We start from the raw sequence: 27,163 nt of genomic DNA, 5'->3' as shown, positions 1-27,163 counted from the left end.
GCATGAGTGGTACGACTGTCGTAACTCCTTCACTGCAGCATAGTGTAGTATGACTGTCGTAACTCCTACACTTCAGCATAGTGTGGTACGACTGTCGTAACTCCTTCACTGCAGCATAGTGTGGTACAACTGTCACAACTCCTATACTACAGCATGAGTGGTACGACTGTCGTAACTCCTACACTGCAGCATGAGTGGTACGACTGTCGTAACTCCTAAACTGCAGCATAGTGTGGTACAACTGTCATAACTCCTATACTACAGCATGAGTGGTATGACTGTTGTAACTCCTACACTGCAGCATGAGTGGTACGACTGTCGTAACTACGACACTGCAGCATAGTGTGGTACAACTGTCATAACTCCTATACTACAGCATGAGTGGTATGACTGTCGTAACTCCTACACTGCAGGATGAGTGGTACGACTGTCATAACTCTTAAACAACAGCAAATAGAAATACTATTTATAACTCATAACAAGAGCCTTCAGACAGTCTGAGAGGAGATCCCAACATTTGTGAAACGAGGTCGAGATTAGTGGATAGTAAGAATTGCTTGGAAACAGTTAAAATACAGATGTTTGTTGTGTCAGTTCTTACACATTTTTAGTTGAGTGAAATGTTTTAATATCATTTCTCAAACAAAACTTTTAGCATTACTCTGAATAGTTTACTAATGCTAAGACTTTTCTGTGCAGTGTTATAACTGGGTTTGAATGATGAGATAAGACTTGAGCTATGTTTGCATCATGTGGATTAGACCCATGGTGGTGCCATGAGTATCATTATGGGACTTGTTTCTCTGCAGAGGTTATCTCCGATACCTGTTTAGTAGGCATGCTGCAAAGGATATCTCCGACACCTCTTCAGGAGGCATGCTGCAGAGGATATCTCCGATACCTGTGTAGTAGGCATGCTGCAGAGGATATCTCCGACACCTCTTTAGGAGGCATGCTGCAGAGGATATCTCCGATACCTGTTTAGTAGGCATGCTGCAGAGGATATCTCCGACAATTGTTTAGTAGGCATGCTGCAGAGGATATCTCCGACACCTGTTTAGTAGGCATGCTGCAGAGGATATCTCTGACACTTGTTTAGTAGGCATGCTGCAGAGGATATCTCTGACAATTGTTTAGTAATGCTGCAGAGGATTTCTCCGACACCTGTTTAGTAGGCATGCTGCAGAGGATATCTCCGACACCTGTTTAGTAGGCATGCTGCAGAGGATATCTCCGACACCTGTTTAGCAGGCATGCTGCAGAGGGTTGACTGTAGGTTCTGTTGTGAAGTTTGTACATTGTACTTTGTAATCTTTCAGTCAAAACTGGCTGTCCAGGGCATTATTTGGTGCAGCTTTTACTTTCAATTATGAAAGCTGTCCAACTCTAACTTGACCAGCATCAAGTTCAAATCTACAGGATTGTTTGGGTGTGTAGTTACCTTACAGACTTAAGCAGTTTAGAAATGTGATGGCCGGTTTTGGTTCATTTTGGAATTTGGAAACTTGGGACTGTGCAGACGTTATGATTACTTTCCCTGTGTCTGATGTTTCAAGTATCCTCAATCCACTTAGTCGGCATTCCTGTAGAAGTGTGTTAATGTTGAAGAGTGCTCTGCCTTTGCTGTGATGTATGTGTGTAAGAACTGACACAAGGTATGTCAACATGTACCTCAAGTTGTGCCATGTGTCTCTGTCCCGCCCTGCATCGCCCACGTCCTTCCCCTCACCACATGGTCTCAAAGAGGAATCTTGAACACATTATTTGGTATGATTATTACGTTATCTTGAACTGTATGGAGAAGGAGGAAAATGAATTTTCTTTGAGGTCAATTACCAAACAAATATGTTGAAAACATATTTGACTTAAAAAAGAAGTAATATGTTTTCATCACACATTAAGATGACCACTGTAGAAGTTCAATCTTTTTATTATCAGATTCTGTGTTTGTTACTTCTACACCAAAGTGCACAAAGATATCTGATATTGATGAGATTGGTATTAGTTTGGATTGCCATCAATCCAGTGTTGAACTCCAATTCATTTCACTGATGCCTCTGTAAGACAACCATTTTTGTCCTCACTTTTTTACTGGTAAGTTTTCTGCAGATTACTTCAGGGGCATTTATAATGATCTAAATTATATATAGATTGCTGCAGTTTGTGTAAGGCCTGTCAATAGCACACAGATAGACCGGCCATATTTTAAATGGCTAGTGGACCAATTCCAAATTCCTCAAACTGCTGGTATTTGGCAAGGACATCAGCAGAGTTTAGTGTTTGTAAGGCCAGTCAAAAACACATCATCTTCCCGAGGCATCTGATTGGTCAAAATTGGGACATAGAAGGGACATAGCTCATAATAGCCACAGGTGGCACTACAATCAAGCCAAGAAATTCCAGCCTAATTGGGCAGGAGTGGAAACTGGACTTTTAAAATCAGATAACTCCCTTGCCTCTGGAAAATGAAAATGCATGGACAAGCCAGGCATTATATGGTTGTCACTGGTGTTCTGATCACTACCTTCATGTTTCCTTTCATGCTAATGTCAGCACAAAAGTGATGGTTGTTTGCCAAACTGTTTCATCTGTTCAGATATGAGGCCATGTGTACAGTGAAGATGGGAGATAAGTAGGGTGTATTCGTGCCCCACCCTCTCTTGCCCCGCCTTCTTTTACCCCACCCACTTCTGCCCTGCCCTTGTTTCTACTTACTCCTTGTTACAGCTTTGACTGTACACCAGCTGCCAATCTGCATGGGAATAAAGACATGGAATTCACAGTGCTTGTTTGTTGTCTGTCCAGCTGTGTGTTCAGAAAGCATGAAGATTCTGGGTTAGAATTGGTCTTCAGCAACCAATGCTTGTCTTAAAAGGTGGCTATTGAGATAGGGAAGGTGACTTGGCTGATACATGTCATTGCATCCCAATTGCGTTGATCGATGTTCATGATGACAAATCACTGGATTGTCTGGACTCAATTATTTACAGACCACCGTCATACAGCAGGAATATTGCTGAGCGCAGTGTTTTACAACAAACAATGTGTACAGATACAGGATAGTAGAAGCCAGTTTATACTCATGAAAACAGAAAACAGGGAAAGGTTTGCTCCAACTACATGAGGGCCCTCACCACCAAACTCAAAGACTTCAACATCAGAAAACTACAAGAAGCCATCAACATCAAAAGACTCCAACCATCAATCAACCGTGGCCAAGGCTATTGTATAAACCCTGCGTACCATCAACTCAGTAAAGACCCCAATCAGTCATAACACTTTTGTTTATATTACTGGCTTCACCCTTTTGTTTATATTACTGACTTCACCGGTCAATATGTTTACTACCCTTATTGTGTACATAACAGGCTTCTCCACTCCAGTGTAACTACATCTTAAATCTACTCAACTGTATAAACACTGCCTCCTATCCTGTAGGGGCAATCGGGTAGCCTGGTGGTTTAAGCGTTCACTCGTCACGCCGAAGACCCGGGTTCGATTCCCGACATGGGTACAATGTGTGAAGCCCATTTCTGGTGTCCCCCACCGTGATATTGCTAAAAGCGGTGTAGAACCATACTCACTCACTCTCACTCACTCACTCACTCACACTCACTCACTCCTATCCTGTATATATATACTGTACCACAAAAGAAACGTCACCCCAAGAAACATTGCATGAACAGTTGTCATTTAAATACCTGGGTAATTTTTGTCAAAGTTTCTAAAATTGAATATTACCTTGTCGGGAAAAATGAAATTTGATGATAAAAAACAAAGCAGGTGACAATAAAACCGATCGCCCAAACGCATCACGGCAACGGCCATGGTAAACCGATGCACTTGAGTTCCGTGCAAATTGAAATGCACATGCATTCCCCCATTTCTTGCCCTAAAAAAATCCACCCAGATCCGATAACATTCATTCGTTATTGAATTGCTACCACATGCCAAGATTGACACGAAATCAGCGACACCAAGCCCTTGGACGATTGCAAGCTGGACAAGCCGCCCGGCAAGTAGCCAATGCATTTCAAGTCCACGTAAGGATCATATACAGGCTCCAGCAACGGTAACAGACCACCAACACTACAGATGACCGACCACGTAGTGGAAGACCAAGGGTCACCACCCGACGTCAGGTTCGTTAGATTGTGCGACAGCATCTTTAAGATCGCTTTGTTACTGCTGCGGAAACTGCTCGACAGACTATTGGGACACACCAGCGACACATTAGTGCGGACACCGTGCGTCGACGATTGACGAGCAGACACCTCCACTGTCACAGGCAACACCGAGGACCCATTCTGACACCACGTCATCGCCGGGACCGTCTTCAGTGGGCAACACAGCACCAGCATTGACGCCACCAGCAGTGGAGAAGAGTCCTATTCTCAGACGAAAGCCGCTACTGTATCTCAACAGCAGATGGCAGAGAGAGAGAGTCTGGCGACGCCGCGGGGAACGTTATTCGGATGCTTGTGTTGTTGAGAGAGACTCGTGGGGGTGGTCCGAGCATCATGGTGTGGGGTGGAATTGGTCTTGCACAGAGGGTCGGCCCTGTGGTCTTCCAGAACATCGGTACAGGGAGAGGCAATGCTGTCACAGCAGCTCGGCACATCAAGTCTTGAGACCACACGCCATACCTCATTTGGCACGTCGCCGCAACCACGAGTTTCAGCATGATAACGCCCGTGCCCGCACTGCGAGAGCAACAAGAGACTTCCTCCAGCAGAATGGCATCAGAACCATGCTGTGGCCTGCCCTCAGTCCCGGTTTAAATCCCATTGAACACCTGTGAGACGAGATTCAAAGACGGCTGAATGACGTCCAACCAAGGCTGATAACTGCAGATGAACTGCGTCAGGCGTTCCTCAGAGTATGGGCTCAAGTGCCTATGGCCTTCATCAACCGCCTCATCCATTCCATGTATCGACGTTGCACGGCAGTCATCAATACACATGGCGGACACAACCGACACTGAATTGTGATGCCATTTTCTCAGACTATTGCTGTGTGTCACTTTAAGAACATATGACACTTAAGTTTCAACCTTGATGATCGGTTTTGCCAAGTTTCATCTTTTAATATGTCTCAAAGTATGTTTACAGTGTTTTGACAAATAAGGTTTCTCACATATCTTTCCATGGTGGCGTTTCATTTGCGGTTTAGTATACTTGTCAACCATACTCTGTTCATCCCCTGCTTGAGAAGGGTGTTAGAACCTACACTGAAACGTCGCTCCTAATTGTAATAAAGTTGTTCATCCATATATCTTATCCTTACTTAGTACTACAACTTTCAAATGCCTCTCAAAGAGTTATACTCCAGCTATATGAGGGTATCCTGTAAATATTTGAACTGGGGATGTACACTCCAAGCAAGGGGTGAGCCAAGAGATTAAAGCGTTTGCTGGTCACCCCCAGGTTTGGAGAGGGCGGGTACGGGAAGTGTCTTTCTTTACAACAAAAATTAATGTGCATATATTCAGCAAACCGAGAATTTACACCTCATATGGGACAAGGGTACATGTAGATCAACGCTCAGGCCCTGAAAATATATAATAAGAACTCCATTTAATTTGAAAAGGAGCCCCAGTGAGATAAGACTTGCGTCATTTGCTATAGCATTACAGCAAGGGGTGAGCGGAAGGGTAAACAATGTGTTTCCCGCCGTGGTATTGCTGGAATATTGCCACACATATATAGTCTGGAAGTTATTTTAAGGTACCGACGTTTACTATAAAAAATACATACACACGTACATGCACGTCGCAATGTGAGTGCAACTTCTAGGACGCGACCCCATTTCACCTCACCTCATTTAGAGGTTTTGCATTACAGAAAGGGCTGGACGGAAGGGAAAATAATATGGTTCAGTGACTGTGAGAGACAACGTTGTAAAATCCGTCACCGAAGAACTTCATCAACATGGGCGTTGACATAGTGTAGAGTTTAATCATGAAGTACTGCCTTGTCACACAAACACACCTTGTTTTCATTCACGACACAGGTACACGCTCGATCCACCATAATGGCTGCAATGACACGAAATGCAGCAGACCGTATTTCCTCTGTTAGACGCCGAACACTTTATATCAATCTCGAGCAGTCTGTTGACCGGGCGTCTATTCTGTTTAATGCTGGTACAGTGGCAACTCACCTCTTCACCAAATCCAAAATTCTACAGTCATATAAACCGTACGCAGGATACGGGCATTATCATCCACCCGGTGTCCAATAGAGGGCCAACGTCTACTTCTAATAGAAAAAATACTGCAACACCCAACTCGTGCAGTACAGCTTGACAACCCACGAAACAAGGGAAGTTTCACTGTCATAATACTGATCTGTGTGATTTTAAAGAAGACGCATAAGAAAATGTGAACCATGCAGAAAAACTACTATGATGTCAATCTATTATAATAAGATGACGTCATTTTATCACTTTGTTTTAGAACAATGGATTACAATTATAACTATCGTCTAACAATAATTCTTACGTCATATCGCTTCAACTGACAAATGAGAATTGAGAATCTTTACAACGCACAAGTGAAAATATGACAAGACAAAGTTTATTTCATAGAACATGGGCCAAAAAACGACATACACAAAAATACTGCGCGCGGAGGTTACAAGCTAATACATTGTACTTAGAGCTAACTATTAAGCAGTTGCTTCACACCATATGGGTAATACACCAATACTATCATTACGTGAGTGAGTGAGTGAGTGAGTGAGGAAGAACATGCAGCAGAACGAGAGCAGTGACATCTGACCCCAGTTGACAGATTTGTTGTTGTTGTTGTTGTTGGTTTATTGTTTAACGCCGCACTCAGCAATATTCCAGCTATATGACGGCGGTCTGTAAATAATCGAGTCTGGACCAGAGAATCCAGTGATTGACATCATGAGCATCCACACAATTGGGATCGATGACATGCATCAACCAAGTCAGCGAGCCTGACCACCCGATCCTGTTAGTCGCCTCTTACGACAAGCATAGTCGGCTTTTACGGCAAGCATGGGTTGCTGAAGACCTGTTCCACCCGGGAATCTTCACGGGTCCCAGTTGACAGATACTGTGACAGGGACCACCAGTCTGCTGAAGGAGTGAGGAATGCAGCATCTGCAACCCGGGTCCACAATCGGAAGAACCGTGATTTCCATAAGAAAACATTTCTTAAAGTGCTATATTTTCTGTTCTTATTTAATTGCTTTGTAGTGCCTTTAACTACCTACAATGGTGTGAAAGGTTGATAAGCACAATAAATGTGTCTCTCTCTCACTCACACACACACACACACACACACACGCGCGCGCGCGAGAGAGAGATTTAAATCGGGACTGAGGGCAGGCAACTTCATTATCCTGATGCCATATCATTCTGCTGGAGGGAGTCTCTTGTTACTCTCGCAGTGTGGGCACGGGCGTTATCATGCTGAAACTCGTGGTTGCGGCGATGTGCCAAATGAGGTATGGCGTGTGGTCTCAAGACTTGATCAATGAACCGAGCTGCAGTTTTTTAACATTTGCGGAATACTCCACTAAGTCCACAGTGGTCCAAAGTTTTCTTTACATTCGATAACCAAGGCTTTTTGTTTTATTCATACAATTATCAAGTTTAAGAAACTTCAACATCGTACAAGGGATTTCATTTAATCCATTTTCAGTTGATAGTTATACCAATAACTTATTATTCTTTTTGAAATTTGGATTCGCATGGGTCCTCTCCCCAGTATTCCATAAACTAAAACATTTGGAGTCGAGTCCCCCAAACCAGTTACTATCTTAAAATAAATAATGGCAATTTTTCAAGTAAGTTTGCATGTCCCCAAACAGTCTTGGCGGTACCATTACACCAAAACCCTTAATGGTTCACACCGTTGGTATATCTTTTGTGTGGGTCTCTTTTAAGAAGACAATTATATTTCCTATTGTGAATAGTTCTTTCATAGCTAGAGGTAATCGTCAGTTCCTTTGTAACACAGTCTTCAAAAAAAAGAAACGCATAGTTAAAAAATAAGGATATTTATTAAGCGGATGTAAAAGTATCTACACAGAATATGCGCGAACACAATCAAATGAAATTACACACAGTGATCGACAAAAGCATTGTCGTCATTGTCAGCATTAATTCAGTTCAGTCATTGCACATGTGTAGCCACAAGGGGGCGTCATGGTCAGTACCTGGTCACACCACCTCTTGCAGCCGTCACTGCTCGACACCTCCTCGTCGTCGGATTTTTTCGTTGGGAATTCTTCGCCATTCCTCCTGTAAGGCGTTGGCGAGTTGTTCCAGTGTGTGGAGACGCTGGTGACATTGACGGACGCGTCGATCAAGTTCGTCCCACAAATGTTCAATCGGGTTTAGATCAGGCGATTTGGACGGCCTTGGAAGGACATTGATGTTCTCATAAACAAGGAAATTAACTGTTGTACGTGCTGTGAGGGGCCGAGCGTTGTCATGTTGGAACAGCTCCCTCTGGCGGTCCAAGGTTGGGAGGAGGTGAGGACGTAGAATTTGATCTATGTATCGGTTTGCTGTAAGATTGCCATGGACAACCACTAACTGTGATCTACCCGTGTAGGATATGGCTCCCCACACCATGACACTCCCTCCACCAAATCGGTCCACCTGTCGAACGCAGTTCGGCGCAAAACGTTCATGTCGACGTCGGTATACACGTTGTCTTCCATCCCGTCGTTGAAGAAGAAAACGTGACTCATCGCTGAACCAAACGCGTCGCCAGTTCCTGAGATCCCATGCCTGTACTCTGTTGCACCACCGGACACGTCGTTGACGGTGAAGACGTCGCAAGACAGGTCCAACTTTTGGTCGTCTCGCTCGAATTCCCACTTCCCTCAGACGATTTCTGATGGTTTGGTCGGAAGTTCTTCGCATACCAGGCACTTGTCCTGCAGTGTCCGTTGCTGTAGCAAATCGATGCCGAAGGTGATGCAACCGGATGTACCGATCCTGAGCAGGGGTGGTCACTCTTGGTCTTCCACTTCTGGGATGATCTTGAGTCGAATTAGTGCGGGTATATCGATCCCATAGTCGAGATATGGTGCTTTGGTGAACGTTGAAGTGTCTTGCAACGGCAGACTGGGACTCCCCTGCTTCCAAACGTCCAATGGCGATATTTCGGTCAGCTGCAGTTAATCTTGGCATTTTTCTATCTCCGTTCACGTCAGAAAATTCGTAATGAACTGATGAATTTTGTACGGTCTTTCATAGTCAGTGTCTCTACTCTTGTTTCCAACACTTTGCACGTGCATTGTGCTGAAAACTTTTTCTGAAAGCAATTTCCGTGCATCCTTTGCATTTTTGCTGATAAACGTTTACAAAAAAAACCATTTTGAGATGTGTTTGCGCGCAATGCACAACAAACAGGACATGATTAACGGGAATCAAACATAAGAATTGCCTTTATGACGATTGCTGGGAGAGAAAATCTAATTGGAATTCGCAAAACACCTATGCGTTGTTTTTTTGAAGAGTGTATAAACATAAATAAACATCTTCCATTTCGATTATTTACCTTGTGTGAAAAAGTCCATGGGCTATTTTTGGCTGGAAGTCCGCCAAGAAAAATAACTTAGTATTTGATAGATTAACTAATACTTCTCCATTATGAGCAGTGGCACTCAAAGGCATCTAACGACTTTTGTAAAGATTTTGGGTTATCTCCAGATATAAATGTGTCATCTGAATAAAGCAGAGTGAACATTCTTAACATTCGTAACAGATCTTTAACGTTTTCACACACCCCAGAGACTATATACCGGAATATAGCTTCTGCACCCTCACATTCGTCAGTTAACAGAATAGGTTCCAAGTCGTTTTCGTACAGTGAAAACAATAGCGGTGACAAATGTTCACCTTGTCTCACGTGCGCGCCCGAAAAACTAAGAGAATAATCAGAGGAACTATCATTTACAACAACTCATGACGTTATAGTAGCATAAAGGTTCCTTATCAAGATTTTTAAAAATTCCTTTAAATCCATAATTTAAAAGTTTATACTATCATCCAACTCAAATGCCTCAGAGAAGTAAAAAATGACCACAAAATAATTTCTTTTTAGCAACTTTGATACTTATGACACATCAGTGAACTATATTCACTTACAAATATTGAAAACTCTAATATACCTTGGCTAATTCAACGTCATTGCATGAAGAGATAAAAGATCACTGTCAGAGGGGCTTATCTGGATTAGGCTGACAAAGAAAGCCAGTTTTCTGGTCCCCGACCGTCTCTAGGGGCCCTCCACTCCTCACTGCAAACACCGAACACGTCATGTACATGGCTTCAATAAGCACAATACCAAAGTCTTCCCTGTCAGGTGTGTACAGGAGACGTGAATAGTGGGTCAGCAGTGTTCTCTTCTACCCAGCAACCCTTTTGCTCGGCTGACGTCACTCTCCTACCCAGAGTTCCATGCGGTCGGCAGCCAGCCAGCCAGCATCGTACCGAAGGGCCCGTGAAGATACGGGGTAGAATAGGTCTTCAGCAACCCATGATTGCCTTAAAAGGCGACTATGCTTGTCGTAAGAGGTGACTAACGGGATCGGGTGGTCAGGCTCGCTGACTTGGTTGACGCATGTCATCGATCCCAATTGGATGGATCGATGCTCATGATGTCAATCACTGGATTGTCTGGTCCAGACCCCCGTTATAGCCGGACCACTGCTGAGTGCAACGTTAAACAACAAACAAACAAACAAACAAACAAAACAAACAAACCACGTACTTCAAGTTCCATTATGACCATTAACATTGCACATGAACATATGATCTATAATTAACAGTTTGAATAAAATGTATACCTATAGCAGGACTCGTGACGATCCGGGTTAGAATTGGTCTGCTGCAACCCATGCTTGTGGTGAGAGGGGACTAACGGGATCGGATGGCCAGGCTCGGTGACTTGGTTGATGCATGTCATCGTATGCCAGTTACGTAGATCGATGCTCATGATGTCAACCACTGGATTTTATGATCCAGTCTCGATTATTTACAGGCCGTGGTCATATATTGCTGGGATATTGCTGAGCGCGGCGTTAAACAACAAACAAACTTATCACAGTTTGAATAATATGTCGTGGTCTGCCTAGTCTGGAAGAGGCGGTTGCTTCCCTTGGATGTAGACGGCGCATTTTGCAAAATGGCAGCGATGGAAGATGGAGACGACGATGATAAGTTGGAGACAGAACATTTCCTCAGAATCGTCAACGCCTTTAGGTTTTACAGGTAGAAACAAGGACAGTGCTTGTTCGATGAGGTCCATATTCACAGAGAAAGTCTGGTGACTTTGCAGCCGAGTCAAACAAACACTCCAATATTTGTATGGCTACATTTGGACATGACCCGATGCAGTGGCGTGTTGTTGAACAAGGTTGTAAGCGTGGTGTAGTGGACTCCACTGATGAACTGAGACCTTATATTATTTTTTTTTTAAGTGACGGAGAAAACTGTCGTCCAATATTTGCTGAGCGGATATCATACTCTGAAGAGATAACTCATCGACAGTGATCGACACGAGCCTTGCATAATAAACAAAACAAAAAGACAAAAAGGAACGTCCTTTCCCAAACACATCTAGGCATATCTGTCCTTTTGTGCAAGCCTCCCCACGTTCTTGTTAATGTTTGCGATCTTATAAAAATTCAACGTTAGATTTGTCACTACACAATATATGAAAACAATATCAATATTTGAACGAAAAGGGGGATGAGAATTACCATGGCTTTACTTTACACTGCCGGGCTGAGACAAGCTTGTTCAAAAGACTGTTTTCTTAGTAAATTCTTACCAAGAAATTACAACAAATTCCTATTAATTGTGACATGTTTTAAGTTACTTTATCAAATTCTAATCCAACAGAAAGGCCTGATTTAATGGTACCGACAAAGAGTACTCATGCGAAATCTTGTTTAAAGGCCTACCTATCTAGGTTATTTTGTAATTCAGTGTTATCAGAGTCAGACCATTGCACTTTAGGCTTAATACAGTTTATGTAATGGTAGAAAGTTTAACTACCTATTGATACACATTTGCGTTTTATGATTTTAGCAGGATTACACAAAACATACTGGCAATTATAACCAATAGGGTTAGAAATAACCAAGTTCATAAAAAGCGTATACGTGTGCACTAGTGTATTGTTTTTCATCATCCGGATGGCATTCATTTGAATCTTATTGTGACTTAAGGTGGGAATAACGTCTAACTAGAAACAACATCATTGCTGAAGATTGTTAATGTATGTTATATATTGTGTTTTTCTTGGACAACAGTTTTGATCAGTGTTTTTTTTCTAAAAGGGATCAAAAGGATAAAGACATAATGGGTAACTAGAAACTATTACACCTGCATGTGTGTGATACTGATTTTACAAAACTTGTGTAAGAATGCATGTATTACCCTCGTTCTCACTCTGGAAATACAAGAATTCTGATGCTCATTTCGTCAAATCAGTATGACACACATGCTCATTTAAATAATCTCTATTTAGATTGCAGTTTATCAGGTGCAGCTTATAATGCTAATTGGGGGGCACGGGTGGCCCAGTCGTCTGAGGCGCCGCGAAACGCTGTACAGAGTTGTGTCCCTTGTGCACGCCAAAAACCTATGATTGTTGGTTCGAATCCCGGCTCGCCCCGATTATGTTTCTAGCTTTGTCAGCACCATACCCGTGCTTGTTGGTTTCACCGAAGTGGTAAACGCCTGAGACCTGCATCCCTTCGGGCTTTCCTCCCACATTAAGTTGACACGCTGTGATATAACTGGAATACTGTTAAAAGCGGCGTTAAACCCAACTCACTCACTATAATGCTAATTGTCTCCTGCTACCCCTATCTCTATCCTTAGCCCATAACTGATCAAAGCACCCCTATATTATCCCAAGGGATAGATGAGATTTAGGGTGTGGGTACACTATGGGTACAGTGTCTGAAATTCAGTAAATTGAGAGCCTTAAGGGCCATTGATTTTAAAAAAACCTGTAGGCCCAGTGGAAAAACTTTAGGCCCAAACATTTTAGCTGAAACACCACCAGTCAACCAGAAGCTTTTACTGCTATCACACCAAGTTCCCAAAGACTATTAGGTGATTGATGAAGCATACATTTATCAGGAAATTATCAGCTTGTAATACATCTTTGCTACAACATTTCATACACCATTTAAAAGATCTAATCCTATTGTTTATAAATAGGAAAGTTATGTTTATTACATTAATAATGTTTATTAAATAATTACTTCAATAAACTGCAGGACGTAAGGACCTGCAGAAATTAAAACTATCAGGCCGAGAACAAATCTGTCAGCCTTGTCCCTACACTTAGTACGATCCTCTGCATGGTGCTAATTGAAGTCCGAAGAACTGCACCCTGTAAAGTGCAGTACTTTATCCAACTGAGGCTCTAAAAAATGGATGGAACACTTAATCATATGTGTCAATAGTTCAAGTTAAATGTATAAAGACTTTGCCATGTCTTGGTCATTGTTCAACAAAGCATTTGAGTCAGGTTTAATTTTTGTAATACTTAGATGCCTCCATGGTCTAGTGGTTACAGCGTCTGCCTGGAGAGCTGAAGAAGATCAGTTCTTTGATGCCCATCCTCATGATACCAAAAGATGCTAAAATGTGGAACTACCTGTAAAGATCTGCGTAGAATAGGTCTTCAGCAACTCATGCTTGCTGTAGGAGGCAACTATGCTTGTAGTAAGAGGAGACTAACAGGATTGGTTGATGCATGTCATTATATCCCAATTGCATGGATTGATGCTCATGATGTCAATCATTGAACTGTCTGGTCCACACTCGATTATTTACAGACCGCAGTCATACGGCTGGAATACTGCTCAGTGCGATGTTAAACAACAAACAAAGAAACTTAAAGATGGAACTCTTTGATAGACTGATCAAAGTCGTGTGTTTTGCTGTAGAATTGCTGTTGATCTATTGTCCCAAGAGACTACCAGGCAAGCTATTAACAAACCAGAGTTGAGGATGAGTGTGTGTATGCCTGTGTATTTCAGGTCCCACTCCCTGATGCGTGTGGAGAGCGCTGACCGGTACTACAAGGAGCTGTCCGATGACCACAAGGCCCTCATCCCTGACTTCCGGGCCAACCTGGACCTGATCCGGACCAGCATTGACCACAACTATGAAATCATCAAACTCATCCTGCAGGACACAGAGCATATGTTTGAGAACAAGAGTCACGGCCTACAGAATGTGAGAACAGTTTATTACTGACTGACTGAGTATGGTTTTACGCCGCTTTTAGCAATATTCCAGCAATATCACGGTGGGGGACACCAGAAATGGGCTTCACACATTGTGCCCATGTCGGGAATTGAACCCGGGTCTTCGGCGTGATGAGCGAACGCTTTAACCACTAGGCTACCCGACCGCCCCGAACAGTTTATTAACTTCCTGTTTATCATGAATATTATGCGAAAAGTTCATGAATTATTCATTTATCATGATTATTGTTAGAACATTTCATGATTATTAATTTATGAAGATTTCACAAATTACTTATTTATAATGATTATTGTGATATATCATGAATTTATTATTAATCATAATTATTTTGAGAACATTTGCTGAATTTTCATGTCTTTTTTTTTAGAATTACTTTGAGAAAAATCAAACAGCCACAATTTGTACATGGGCACAAGCACCCCTAGGTGGCTAGGCTAGGTGAAAGTTCTTGTACACTTGTTGTATAAATGATGTATCATTTTGGTGAAATGAGTAGGTATTATGGGCAAGGAGAGGTAGTGTGGGTTTGCTTCCTTTTTCAACAGCCACAACACTGGCACATTATAAATGTAAAAGATAATGACTTCATTATGCCACTCCCCCTGTTAGTGTATGTATCTTTCCGTCAGGGGGGAGACAACATCAAGCAGATCCCGCCAACAACGTTTGATATGGACAAGGTGAAAACAACGCTGAAGCAGTTTGTGCGGGACTGGAGCGAGGACGGGAGGGCGGAGAGAGACGCGTGCTACAGGCCGATCATGCAGGAAATAGTTCACAGATTCCCAGCTTCAGAGTGGTAAACATCAACAATTATTATGATTCAAATGACTATTTTTTTATTTTGTTGTTTTAAGGATTCAACCAACCAAAACCCGAAAACCATAATCTAAAAAAAAATAAAAATAGCTGGATTTTACATTATTTGCCCAACCACTCTCACGTTGATAGTTTATCAGAATTAACTAACTAAAGTGGTTAACCTTTTAAATAATTGTTCTAATGCATTGTTGAGTGTCTCTAGCCGCTACTAACACTTCATTATGAGAACAAAGCAATTGCATGTCATTGTATCCCAACTGCATATATCAATGCTCATGATATCAATCACTGGTTGGCTGGTCCAGACTCGATTATATACAGACCGCTCTCATATAGCTGGAATATTCCTGAGTGTGGCATTAAGAAACAAACAAACAAACAAACACAATCTAAATTATGCGGATAAGATGCGGAATGATCAATTTCAACCATCACAAATTTGTTACAACCCCTGCTGATTGTCATGTTGAGGTCGTCAAGAAACAACACAACACAACACAGCCATTTTCTTCATCTGTACGTCCGACCCGTGAAGATTCCGGGGTAGAATAGGTCTTCAGCAACCCATACTTGCCGTAAAAGGCGACTATGCTTGTCGTAAAAGGCGACTAACGGGATCGGGTGGTCAGACTCGCAGACTTGGTTGATACATGTCATCGATCCCAATTGCGTGGATCGATGCTCATGTTATCAATCACTGGATTGTCTGGTCCAGACTCGATTATTTACAGACCGCCGTCATATAGCTGTAATATTGCTGAGTGCGGCGTTAAACAACAAACCAACCAACCAATCATCTGTACGTCCTGGTCAGTCCAGTTGTGTCAGACCCCAGAATTGGCTGTGCAGAGTTGCTTCCCTTAGATAGGCCAGAAACTTTGTCCTGATTGTGTTTCAAGTTTTGTCCTGATTGTGTTTCAAGTTTTGTTCAGATTGTCAGCATCAAACCCAGGGGCAGTGGGGTAGCCAAGTGGTTAAAGTTTTGCTCGTCTCGCTAAAGACCTGGGTTCAATTTCCCACACAAGTACAATGTAGAGGGAACACTATGCTGTGTGTCAAGTTCCTCTCTGATGTTGTTTTTCAAGCTAGAAGTCAACACAATTTATGATTATTTTTCCCACATGTCTTGGTTTGTAGCAATCTCATTAAAATCAGATCTTAGTTCTCGCTATCGCTGAACACGGTGTAGTGGATATGTGGTTTGCCCGAAGAGGGGAAGGTCTGTGGAAGGTCATACCACAAGACGATAAAAGATGGTACTTGTTGTTACCCTGTCTAGTGCTCGTCATTTAGGGGCTAAAACAAGGATTGGTCGACCCTGAGTCAGTGTTGTGTCTGAGTGGGTATTCATGTATCAATGGACCCCAGAAATATCAAGATTTTTGAAAATTGCAAAATATTCAATACTCCACAACATATTAAAAGCATGTCATACCTTTTGATTTCATTTGTTGTTGATGTTGGTGATGATGTTTTGTGACTAACCAGTAACTGTTGATGTGTCTGGCAGTGACCCCTCGTCTGTGTACGTCCTGGTTCCTGGAGCAGGGCTGGGGCGCCTGGCCTTCGAGATTGCTAATCTCGGCTACAGTTGCCAAGGCAACGAGTGGAGCCTCTTCATGTTATTCGCATCTAACTTTGTTCTTAACAAGTATGTTCCTTTTTATTTCTCTCTTTTGATGCATGCGTTTTGCCTTGTTTATTTATCATTTCCCTGAAAGTTATGCAAAATAACACAGTTGTTGACTAGAGTTCACTTGCACAGAAATGGGCTTCACACATTGTACCCATGTCGGGATTCAAACCTGGGTCTTCGGCATGACGAGCGAAAACTTTAACCACTAGGCTACCCGACCGCCCAAACAATCGTAACTCCCATGCTCTTACAAAGTCTACGATAGTGGTAGCGCTGTGGTCGCTTTGTGCAAGTGGACCCTGGATTTCCCTGATGCTAAATAAGGCGACCTGTGTGAATATTTGGCACTACAATAGGATCAAAGAAAGTTTGTCTGTGTGAATACTAAAGACCCACACAGCTGTAGCACTCACATGAAGTATACTGTCAATATCTGACCAAGTTTCAATTCAGACAAGGAAAGTCCCATCCAGAGGTGTGGATTGTGGAATGTCAAGGGTTTGATCCCAATCCACTTAATACCAAAAAACGTTTAAAGATGGTACTTGTTGTTACCCTGCCTGGCACCCGTCATTAAGGGTTTAAAAGGACTGGTCAGCTCGGAGTCAGTATACTTTGTCTAAGTGGAGAACAAGCAGCCTCCCCACCCCTTATGCATACACACTGCTTGATAAGTGCAATGATCTTGAACGCAACATTAAATTCCATTTCCTTTCACCTTACCTATCTATGGTAAGCATACATCTGAATACAGTTTATCTATTCAGTTTCACTTTCTACAAGGTTAGACCCGTGAACATTCCCGGGTAGAAAAGGTCTTCAGCAACCCATACTTGCCATAAAAGGTGACTATGCTTGTTGAAAAAGGTGACTAACGGGATCGGGTGGTCAGACTCGCTGACTTGGTTGATACATGTCATCGATCCCAAATGCGTGGATCGATGGTCATGATGTCAATCACTGGATTGTCTGGTCCAGACTCGATTATTTTACAGACCGCCGTCATATAGCTGGAATATTGCTGAGTGCGGCGTTAAACAACAAACAAATCCTGCAAGGTTAACCCGTGAAGATCCAGGTTAGAATAGGTCTTCAGCAACCCATGCTTGCTGTAAAAGATGACTATGCTTGTTGTAAGAGGCGACTAACGAAATCAGGTGGTCAGACTCACTGACTTGGTTGATGCATGTCAACGTATCCCAATTGCATAGATCGATGCTCATGATGTCAATCACTGGATTGTCTGGTCCAGACTGGATTATTTACAGACTGCCATCATATAGCTGGAATATTGCTGAGTGTGGCAACAAACAAACAAAACCCACGAGGTGCACTGTGTTAGAATGGCAAACCAGATTTCCTGACAATCAATATTCAAGCTTTATCATGTTGTAAATAATCCAACATAGCTGAGCAAATATCGTTTGAGTGTACAGCCCAAACCTGACTCTCAGCATCAGCGGATATTACTTGACTCAAATGGACTTTGGACTGGTGGCTGAAGTCGCAGACTGATATTAAGTTAGCCCTGAACATCTTCCCGAGGCAAGTGAGTTAACTGACTATAAAAGTCCAGTGCCACCCTTGCCGAACTAGGCTGGTATTATGGAGTTACATTTTGGCTAACGAGACTACTCATAGTCCAATCAAAATCGCGCACCGACATCAAAATCTAGTTCGTAAACTATCGTGCAGATTTTGGTCGATTGCAGGATTTGTAAAGCATGTGCACCGCCAACTCGTTGTCAGCAGATATTTTCCAAATCTTTTCAAGTTTTTAATCAAGGTGCTCACGTGATTTGATGCATTCAGCGATGTAAGACCTGTTTTATCGCAATATAGATCTTGATAATCGATCAGATCGTCCTGACTCGCCGCCACCATTTTGTGTGAAGCAAACGCAAGTGATACGAGAGGTGGAATCTGATTGGTCCATAGGAGAGGTTTTAGAAGGGACATAACTGGTAATAGCCACTGTTGGCGCTGCGATCGAGCCCAGTAATTCCAGCCTAGTTTGGCAAGGGTGGAAACTGGACCTTAAAGTCAGTTAACTCTCTTGCCTCGGGAAGATGGCCCTGAACTGCAGAGAGTCTTTTTTTGTCACTGTTCCCGGATACTGCATCACGACTGTTTGTTAAAGCAATTACCTTGCAGCAAACACCGTTGTTTAGAAACTGAATTAATTTTCTGCACGTAAAATGATTATTTTGTATTTTATTTTCCAGATGTAAGCATGTGAATTCCTTCACCATGTATCCGTGGGTGCATCAGTGGAGCAACCACACGTGCAGGGCAGATCAGACTCGACCAATCAGTTTCCCCGACATTGAGACCACCAGCATTTCCCCCACAGTCAATTTCTCAATGGCCGCTGGGGACTTCCTGGAGGTGTACACGGAGCCAGGTGAGATGGTCAGACTGTGGACTTCAGCAACCCATGCATGCTGTAAAAGGCGGCTATGCTTGTTGTAAAAGGCGACTAACGGGATCGGGTGGTCAGGATCGCTGACTTGGTTGATGCATGTCATTGTATCCCAAATGAGTAGATCGATGCAGATGATGTCAATCACTGGCTTGTCTTGTCCGAGTATTTGCTGAATATTGCTGAGTGCCCATTAAACAACAAACAAACAAAACAAACATTGTCAGATGATGATTATGCAGGTCCACTCACCAGCCAGGTGTATTTCCACAGATTCCTGGGACTGTGTGGCCACTGTATTCTTCATTGACACAGCGCACAACATCATCGCCTACGTAGAAACCATGTACAAGATCATCAAACCAGGCGGGTGCTGGATTAACCTGGGTAAGGTCAATAGAGTTGTGTCCCCTTATTTCCAGAGCCCCATTCCTGAAAACTGATCTTTGCACTGCGATTGTAGTGAGCCTTTGTTAGAGTTATGATCTAGTTATGACTTTGTTGAATGGAGCCTGACCTGCTGGATTCCTAGGTTTGTTCACACTCCTACCCAGAGTTCCTTGCAGTCAGCCTATTACAGAGTACTTCTGTCGCAGGCTGCGAGTTGTAACGATTCAACACATTGCATATATTTTTCATATGTTTCATCACCTTAGTGCTACGACTGTCGTAGGTCTATGTTAAGGTACGGGAGTTACGATCACCTGAGTGCTACGACTGTCGTAAGTGTATGTGAAGGTATGGGAGTTACGATCATCTTAGTGCTATGACTGTCGTAAGTGTATGTTAAGGTATGGGAGTTACCATCACCTTAGCGCTACGACTGTCGTAAGTCTATGTTAAGGTATGGGAGTTACAATCACCTTAGTGCTACGACTGTCGTAAGTCTATGTTAAGGTATGGGAGTTACAATCACCTTGGTGCTACGACTGTCGTAAGTCTATGTTAAGGTATGGGAGCTACTATCTTCTTAGCGCTTTGTACAACGGTACCATGGTCACTTTGATGTGTAGAGATACGTTGTCATGCTCCTCACTGTTGCAGGTGTCGTAGTATATCTATATAATCATGCAAAACAATATGCAAGCCGCATTAAAAGGCTTCAATTTGGCCAACCTGCTTTCATTTCAGAATAAGCATGTTTGTTTAAAAACAAGAGAAAAGACTGGGTACGTGATATGCAAATTAGCGGTGGTGTAAAGCTGAGTCATCACTGCACCCTGGTTTGATCCCCTCACGGATGTTAGATGCTCTGCGTCACTTTGAACTTTGAGACAAACAAGATTGGATTGAAACTCAATGATGAGCTGTCTATCTGATTTCATTTTGACTTTAAAAAGAGTTTCTAATAAAACAATTGTCATAAGTTTTGGGCTATTATTTTGTGTGTGCAAAATATGCAACTTGGTACATTCTCACCCCATGCTTGTTACATCATTGAACGAAGGTGAGCTTCTCTACCTGTAGCAAGACATTGAGGATATTATATTCATGTTCATGTCATACTATGGTTACGATCCAAATGTCTAAATTCCGGAATTTCCCAAGCTATTGAGCTGCCCTTTTAGAAAAAGACTGACATCAACAATCTTCAGCTATGACGTCCTTTCCAGTGTGACGTCGTTCCAACCTCATGTAACAAAAAGATTCGAATGACATCGACAATACTGTCTATATGATGGAAACAATACACTGTTGTCTCGTGACGTGATGTGACCCCAGGGCACATATGATTTTGATGACCCCCAATATGTTTGCCCTCGTAGGTAATAGACAGAGATTATTATACAAGCATATGTGTCTTACTGGTTATATGTTTGTCGTCGTAGGTAATACATTGTGTGATGTGCTGCTGTTCCAGGTCCCCTGCTGTACCACTATGCGGACCTGGCCAACGAGAGCTCCATAGAACTCAGTTACGAAGAGCTGAAGCATGTCATTACAACGATAGGCTTTGTTATAGAGGTAGGACACAGTTGAGTGTCAGTGGAAGTCCTGGTGTCCTTAGTTACGAAGAGCTGAAGCATGTCATTACAACGATAGGCTTTGTTATAGAGGTAGGACACAGTGGAGTGTCAGAGAAAGTCCTGGGGTGCTTAGTTACGAAGAGCTGAAGCATGTCATTACAAAGATAGGCTTTGTTATAGAGGTAGGACACAGTGGAGTGTCAGTGGAAGTCCTGGGGTCCTTAGTTACGAAGAGCTGAAGCATGTCATTACAAAGATAGGCTTTGTTATAGAGGTAGGACACAGTTGAGTGTCAGTGGAAGTCCTGGGGTCCTTAGTTACGAAGAGCTGAAGCATGTCATTACAAAGATAGGCTTTGTTATAGAGGTAGGACACAGTTGAGTGTCAGTGGAAGTCCTGGGGTCCTTAGTTACGAAGAGCTGAAGCATGTCATTATAACGATAGGCTTTGTTATAGAGGTAGGACACAGTGGAGTGTCAGTGGAAGTCCTGGGGTCCTTAGTTACGAAGAGCTGAAGCATATCATTACAACGATAGGCTTTGTTATAGAGGTAGGACACAGTTGAGCGTCAGTGGAAGTCCTGGGGTCCTTAGTTACGAAGAGCTGAAGCATGTCATTACAATGATAGGCTTTGTTATAGAGGTAGGACACAGTTGAGCGTCCGTGGAAGTCCTGGGGTCCTTAGTTACGAAGAGCTGAAGCATGTCATTAAAACGATAGGCTTTGTTATAGAGGTATGACACAGTGGCGTGTCAGTGGAAGTTCTGGGGTCCGAATCATGAACCTGATGATATAAAGTCAAGGACCGCGGGGCCCCCTTAGTTTTTAAAATAACATTGGTCTTACAGTTGCATAAGTTTGTTTTGTGTTTCAGACATTTTGCTAAATCTACTTGTTATTATCAAAGGAGTCACTGAAAAGGTTTATTTAAAAGATGTTTTATTTTCCTCATTTTGATGTATTTATGCTTTTACGTGAAGTTTTCTCCATACACAGCTTTTCCATTTGACGAGAGAGGAGTCACATGACCCTCAAACTGTCAGTTCATTAGCATAACAACTTCACAAAGATCATACTTTTGTCACGGGACTGTATTCTTGAAGTGTCATCAACTCTGATGGACTACTTCCCCTGGAATGTTTTAAGTATAAATAAATACAGAGGCATTGATAAGTTATACCCTTTGATCTTGAACTCAGCTTTTCAGCATATGGAACCATTGGTTGAATTAGCCAATGAGTTAAAAGCCAGAGGTACAGGGGACACCAGAATTGGGCTTCACACATTGTACCCATGATGGGAATCAAACCCTGGGCTTCAGCATAATGAGCAAATGCTTTAACCGCTAGACTACCCCACAGCCCCTTTTTTGAGGAACTGTTTTAGTATAGACGTGACGTGGGCCACCTAGCATTTTCTCAAAAATGGAACCATTGGTTTTAATTAGCCGCCAATGAGCACAAAGCCAGAGTTACAATGCTGGGGAGGTTTACTGAAACCATACACAGGATAACTCCTTGCCCCTGTACCTAATGCTGGCATGTTACTTTGCAGAAAGAGGAGGTTGATGTGAAGTCGACCTACACACAGAACACCAAGTCCATGTTGCAGTATCAGTATCACAGTGTCTTCTTCGTGGCCAGGAAACCCTCCTGACCGAGGGCTTACAGTCAAGCTTTCAAGAGTTATCTGCCCTTGAGTTGTTCAGATATTGTTTGTGCTAGGTTACCCGTTGAACAGACTACAGAGAAATGTGGAGTCAGGAGAACAGGAGGATATGAAGTTATCTGCCCTTGAGCTGTTCAGCCATTTTGTGGGCGTTTCCTATTGAGCAGACTACAGAGAAATGTGAGTTCAAGGAGACAGGATAGCATGAGGATATGACATGCAGGAGTGTGGATATGGTTCCTGGTTGAAAGAATAACTACACATTACAAGTTACAGCAATGAAATCAAACACCCTTCGGAGTCCACTTTAGAAGAGGAGCCGACCCGTGAAGATCCAGGGGTAGTATAGGTCTTCAGCAACCTATTCTTGCCGTAAAAGGCGACTAACTGGATCGGGTGGTCAGGCTTGCTGACTTGGTTGATTCATGTCTTCCAATTGCGTGGATCGATGATCATGATGTCAATCACTGGATTGTCTGGTCTGAACTCGATTATTTACACCTGCTGTCATATAGCTGAAATATAGCTGCGTGCAGCATTAAACAACAAACAAACAAACAAACAGAAAAGGTGCCTAGCCACCTGTGCTTGTTATGAGAAACAACTTGATGGATGGGCACGGAGGACTGGTTGACTTGGTTGGCTGTGTGTCATCTTGCCCTGACAACGTGGGACATTGCACATTGCCCACAGTAGTGACTAGAGTCCAGTTCTTGATACTGCTTGGAAGTATTTGTCCAAACCAGAAACAGATGCTTCTCAATCAGACAAAGACCACATGTTCTAGAAGTTGAAATTTATGAAGAAGGGAATTGATGTGTTTAATTTAAGTAACATTCTCAGACAAGATCACTTTCCCAAAATGTCCCACAATATTTCTAATTTAAGGAACCACCAACAGTTATTTTTCCTATACGACCACCATTTCATCCAGGTTGTTAATTATAGGAATGTGTTGCAGAAAACTAGCCCAAACTTGGCTTTTAGCATTTTTTTCAGTACATTCTAGTGTGTAGAAACTGAAACAATATGTTAAACCAGATATCTGTGCGTAAAAGAACCAACAAATAACCAACAAGAGCTATACAATCAACAAATGTATCACAAAATTAACTAGGTTTACAAATCGAAACAAATTACTGCACGACACTTACAATGGCAGTACACAATAGAGTGGTAGTACAATATTCAGTGATAGTATAAGACATGATGACATTGGTCAGCGTCAAATACAAATAGAGTACACAATAGAGTGGTAGTACAATATTCAGTGATAGTATAAGACATGATGACATTGGTCAGCGTCAAATACAAAAATACAGTGGTGATAATCAGTGATAATACTACATTCACCCATCGGCGACAGTGGTCATGCTTCCAAGATGAGCCTGGGCAGGGAATCGGGGGTGATGAGTGATCTTCACAAGAAAGCTGGTCTTGATGTAATGAAATGTGTGAGAGAGGAAGCATGCTCTTATCCCCTTACATACTGGCTGCTGGAAATTTCCCCACGGTGGCCTCACAACATAGAATATTCCACATGTTTCTATTACCCTCTGTCTCAATCCATGGTATTCCGGAAGTTTACACATGACACTAGCATCTAAACATAGTAACTTCCTCAAAACTGCTTTCATTAAACAGTACTTCATTCCTGACAACTTATCATTCTCCAAATACAATACAATGAATGTCAAAAGAAACATTGTAATACAGTTACAATCATTGTTTTACAAATAGAATACATGTCAGAGTAACGTCAATCACTGGTTTGTCTGGTCCAGTGTCAAATATTTACAGGGCGTCATCGTACAGCAGAAATATTGCCGAGTGAGGCTTCAAACACACAATGCATCATTGTTACCTGTCTTGTTGCTGTTGGCCTTGTGGAAACCCCATTCAAATAGGCTCTCACTTAAGAAAGGGTGTTAATATGGCAGGTATACGTTTGAGATATTCAGGTTATATACATCTCAAAAGCATGAGATTCATGCACATTGTACATTGTTCTTTTGAAGAGTTAAGAAATTATTAACCGTTTGTATGGTGTGGTTGAATGGTTATTACCTGCATAAACTGTGATAAATGTATATGACTGATAATGAAATAATTTATCAGAATGAATTATAATTTTAATGAGGATTAAATTTTATGTGAATTGTTTTGTCTCAGATTAATTGATGTTATCTGCTTTGCACAGATATAAAACACTGAACAAAATTGAATTTGTATGCAATAAGACAGTTTGTGTGACTTCAAATGTGTTATCAGGACAGATTTTCAGTTGCTGTAGCAAATGAAAATTGAATGGGGATCAGGTGGGCAGGAAGTTGAAAATACATCTCTTATTGTTTTGCATTGACTGGGATGTGGTGCTCTCTTCAGATGAGGGGGTAGAATAGGTCTTAAGCAACCCATGCTTGCCGTTAACACCGACTATGCTTGTTGTAACAGGCGACTGACGGGATCGGGTGGTCAGGCTCGCTGATGCATGTCATTACTCTCAATTGCGTGGATGCTATGATATTAATCACTGTATTTTCTGGTCCACACTCGATATTTACAGACCGCTGTCATATAGCTGGAATATTGCTGAGTGTGGTGTTAAACAACAAACCAACCAACTTTAGATGAGCATTTCATGTTATCTCGATTAGCAGTGTTACTACCTAATACGATGTCTCTGTAATTATAAGTAGTAAGTATCTTGTAATAAATGTTTTATTTGGGATAACACTTTCTTAGTAAAGTACAGATTCTCGGATCGTACTTTTTGGGTTTGAGTCCTATTCGGGATTCGAACCCACACTGGCAGAGGGAGAAACCTAATCGCCAGCACTCTGCCAGAGTGACGTGTGAGGTATTCGACCTTTGCTCACAATGACTGTCCTGATTATTTTTAGTATGACAAATATGTTGACATGTATATTTTATGTATAAATCATCCACTTGTCTTGCATGGTGTTGTTAATGTTTTTAATGTTTCTTTCTGTCAGTTATAGTTCTTTTATATGTAGATACAATACCCATCTGGAACCACTGAAAATGTGAAACGTTCATGACATTGAATGTCTTACACAAACACAATTTCTAAGCTGTTACGCTCTATCTTTCTACCCTTATGAGAAATGTGGACTTTTCCTGACAACTGGCGTGTGTCCCACCGGACAAAGCCATGGGATTTGTCTGTCCCATCACCATGGGGGATTTTTCCAAGATGGCGGTACTCCCAGTTGCATCCAAATGTATTATAAAGAGTTGTAGTGACTTCAAGTATTATTAATAACTTTAGTTTATATTTTTAAGATTGTGCAAACTCGGAACTACTTTTTAAATCTTTTTAATTACAAGGGCTGGTGAGACGTCTGTGAGTGTTGGTAGGAGACTTTATGTTTCAAGGTTTTACATTTGTGATGAACAATAAAGGATTTCCGGTAGATAACTACACAAAAAGTATATGATAAATGTTATATATTAAGTGTTGAGTGAAATTTAATCGAGTGCTGACTGACATGAAGGTAACGTCTGACTCATATTAATGTAGGTACTGACATGGTTAGCTGTCTTAACTTGAAGGGCGGTCGGGTAGCCTAGTTGGTTAAGGCGTTCGCTCGTCATGCGGAAGACCCGGGTTTGATTCCCGACATGGGTACAATGTGTTTAGCCCATTTCTGGTGTCCCCCGCAGTGATATTGCTGGAATATTGCTAAAAGCGTGTTAAAGCATACTCACTCACTCACTCACTCATTCACTTAAATTAACCAGTCGCCTATACGCCTCAATCAGAACAAAACGGGCATAAGTATAAACATGGACTTTCTTCAGGCGTCTTTTCAGGTTTTGCCTGTGGTTTCCCATTAGTGGCATTTAACAACAGTAACAAACGACACAATCACCTCGACCATGATAGAAATAGCCAGACATGGCCATGTCATAAGGGGTCTATGTCATCTGTTTATAGTTACGTCGGACGTTGTTGATAGTCATCATACTAAGGGTGAGGAATATCCTCTCAACTTTTCCAGACATCCTGTCAGTATCAGGCGCATCTCTGTGGTGTTGCCTCCATACACAGGTTGACGACACACGTCTGTAAACTGAAGTATATTTGCTGATAGATTACCTTTTTCAAAACAAAGCAGTTTGATGCCGCTTTTGCGAACTTACTCCTGTGCATTTCGCAAGGAATGCTGCTATCCTAAAGGTTTTTGGTTAGTAATAAAACTGTCATCAGTTCATCAGCAGTCACTAGGCCATGGTCAACAGACATGCCAATGTCCACCCCCTAATTCACAGGTCTCATCTCACTATAAACAAACAGCTAAACTCTAGCTTCATGGTGCTGATTAGCCTTGCTCCAAG

At 42.2% G+C, this 27,163-nt stretch overlaps 1 protein-coding gene across 1 annotated transcript; it reads left to right on the top strand.

Annotated features, from left to right (window-relative positions):
• Positions 1-11,163: 11,163 nt before the first annotated feature.
• Positions 11,164-23,245, top strand: LOC124113201 (carnosine N-methyltransferase-like). Its single transcript, XM_046473470.2, has 8 exons — positions 11,164-11,262; positions 14,055-14,253; positions 14,916-15,085; positions 16,619-16,759; positions 18,970-19,148; positions 19,440-19,553; positions 21,028-21,131; positions 22,688-23,245. The coding sequence occupies exons 1-8, from the start codon at positions 11,177-11,179 to the stop codon at positions 22,787-22,789; spliced, it is 1,095 nt and encodes a 364-aa protein (XP_046329426.2). The 5' UTR covers positions 11,164-11,176; the 3' UTR covers positions 22,790-23,245.
• Positions 23,246-27,163: the final 3,918 nt, after the last annotated feature.

Source organism: Haliotis rufescens, unplaced genomic scaffold (assembly GCF_023055435.1).
Source record: "Haliotis rufescens isolate VD_foot unplaced genomic scaffold, xgHalRufe1.0.p SCAF_14, whole genome shotgun sequence".
NCBI lineage: Eukaryota > Metazoa > Mollusca > Gastropoda > Lepetellida > Haliotidae > Haliotis > Haliotis rufescens.
Note: the sequence above shows the minus strand (reverse complement) of the source record. Positions and strands in the feature narration are given on the sequence as shown.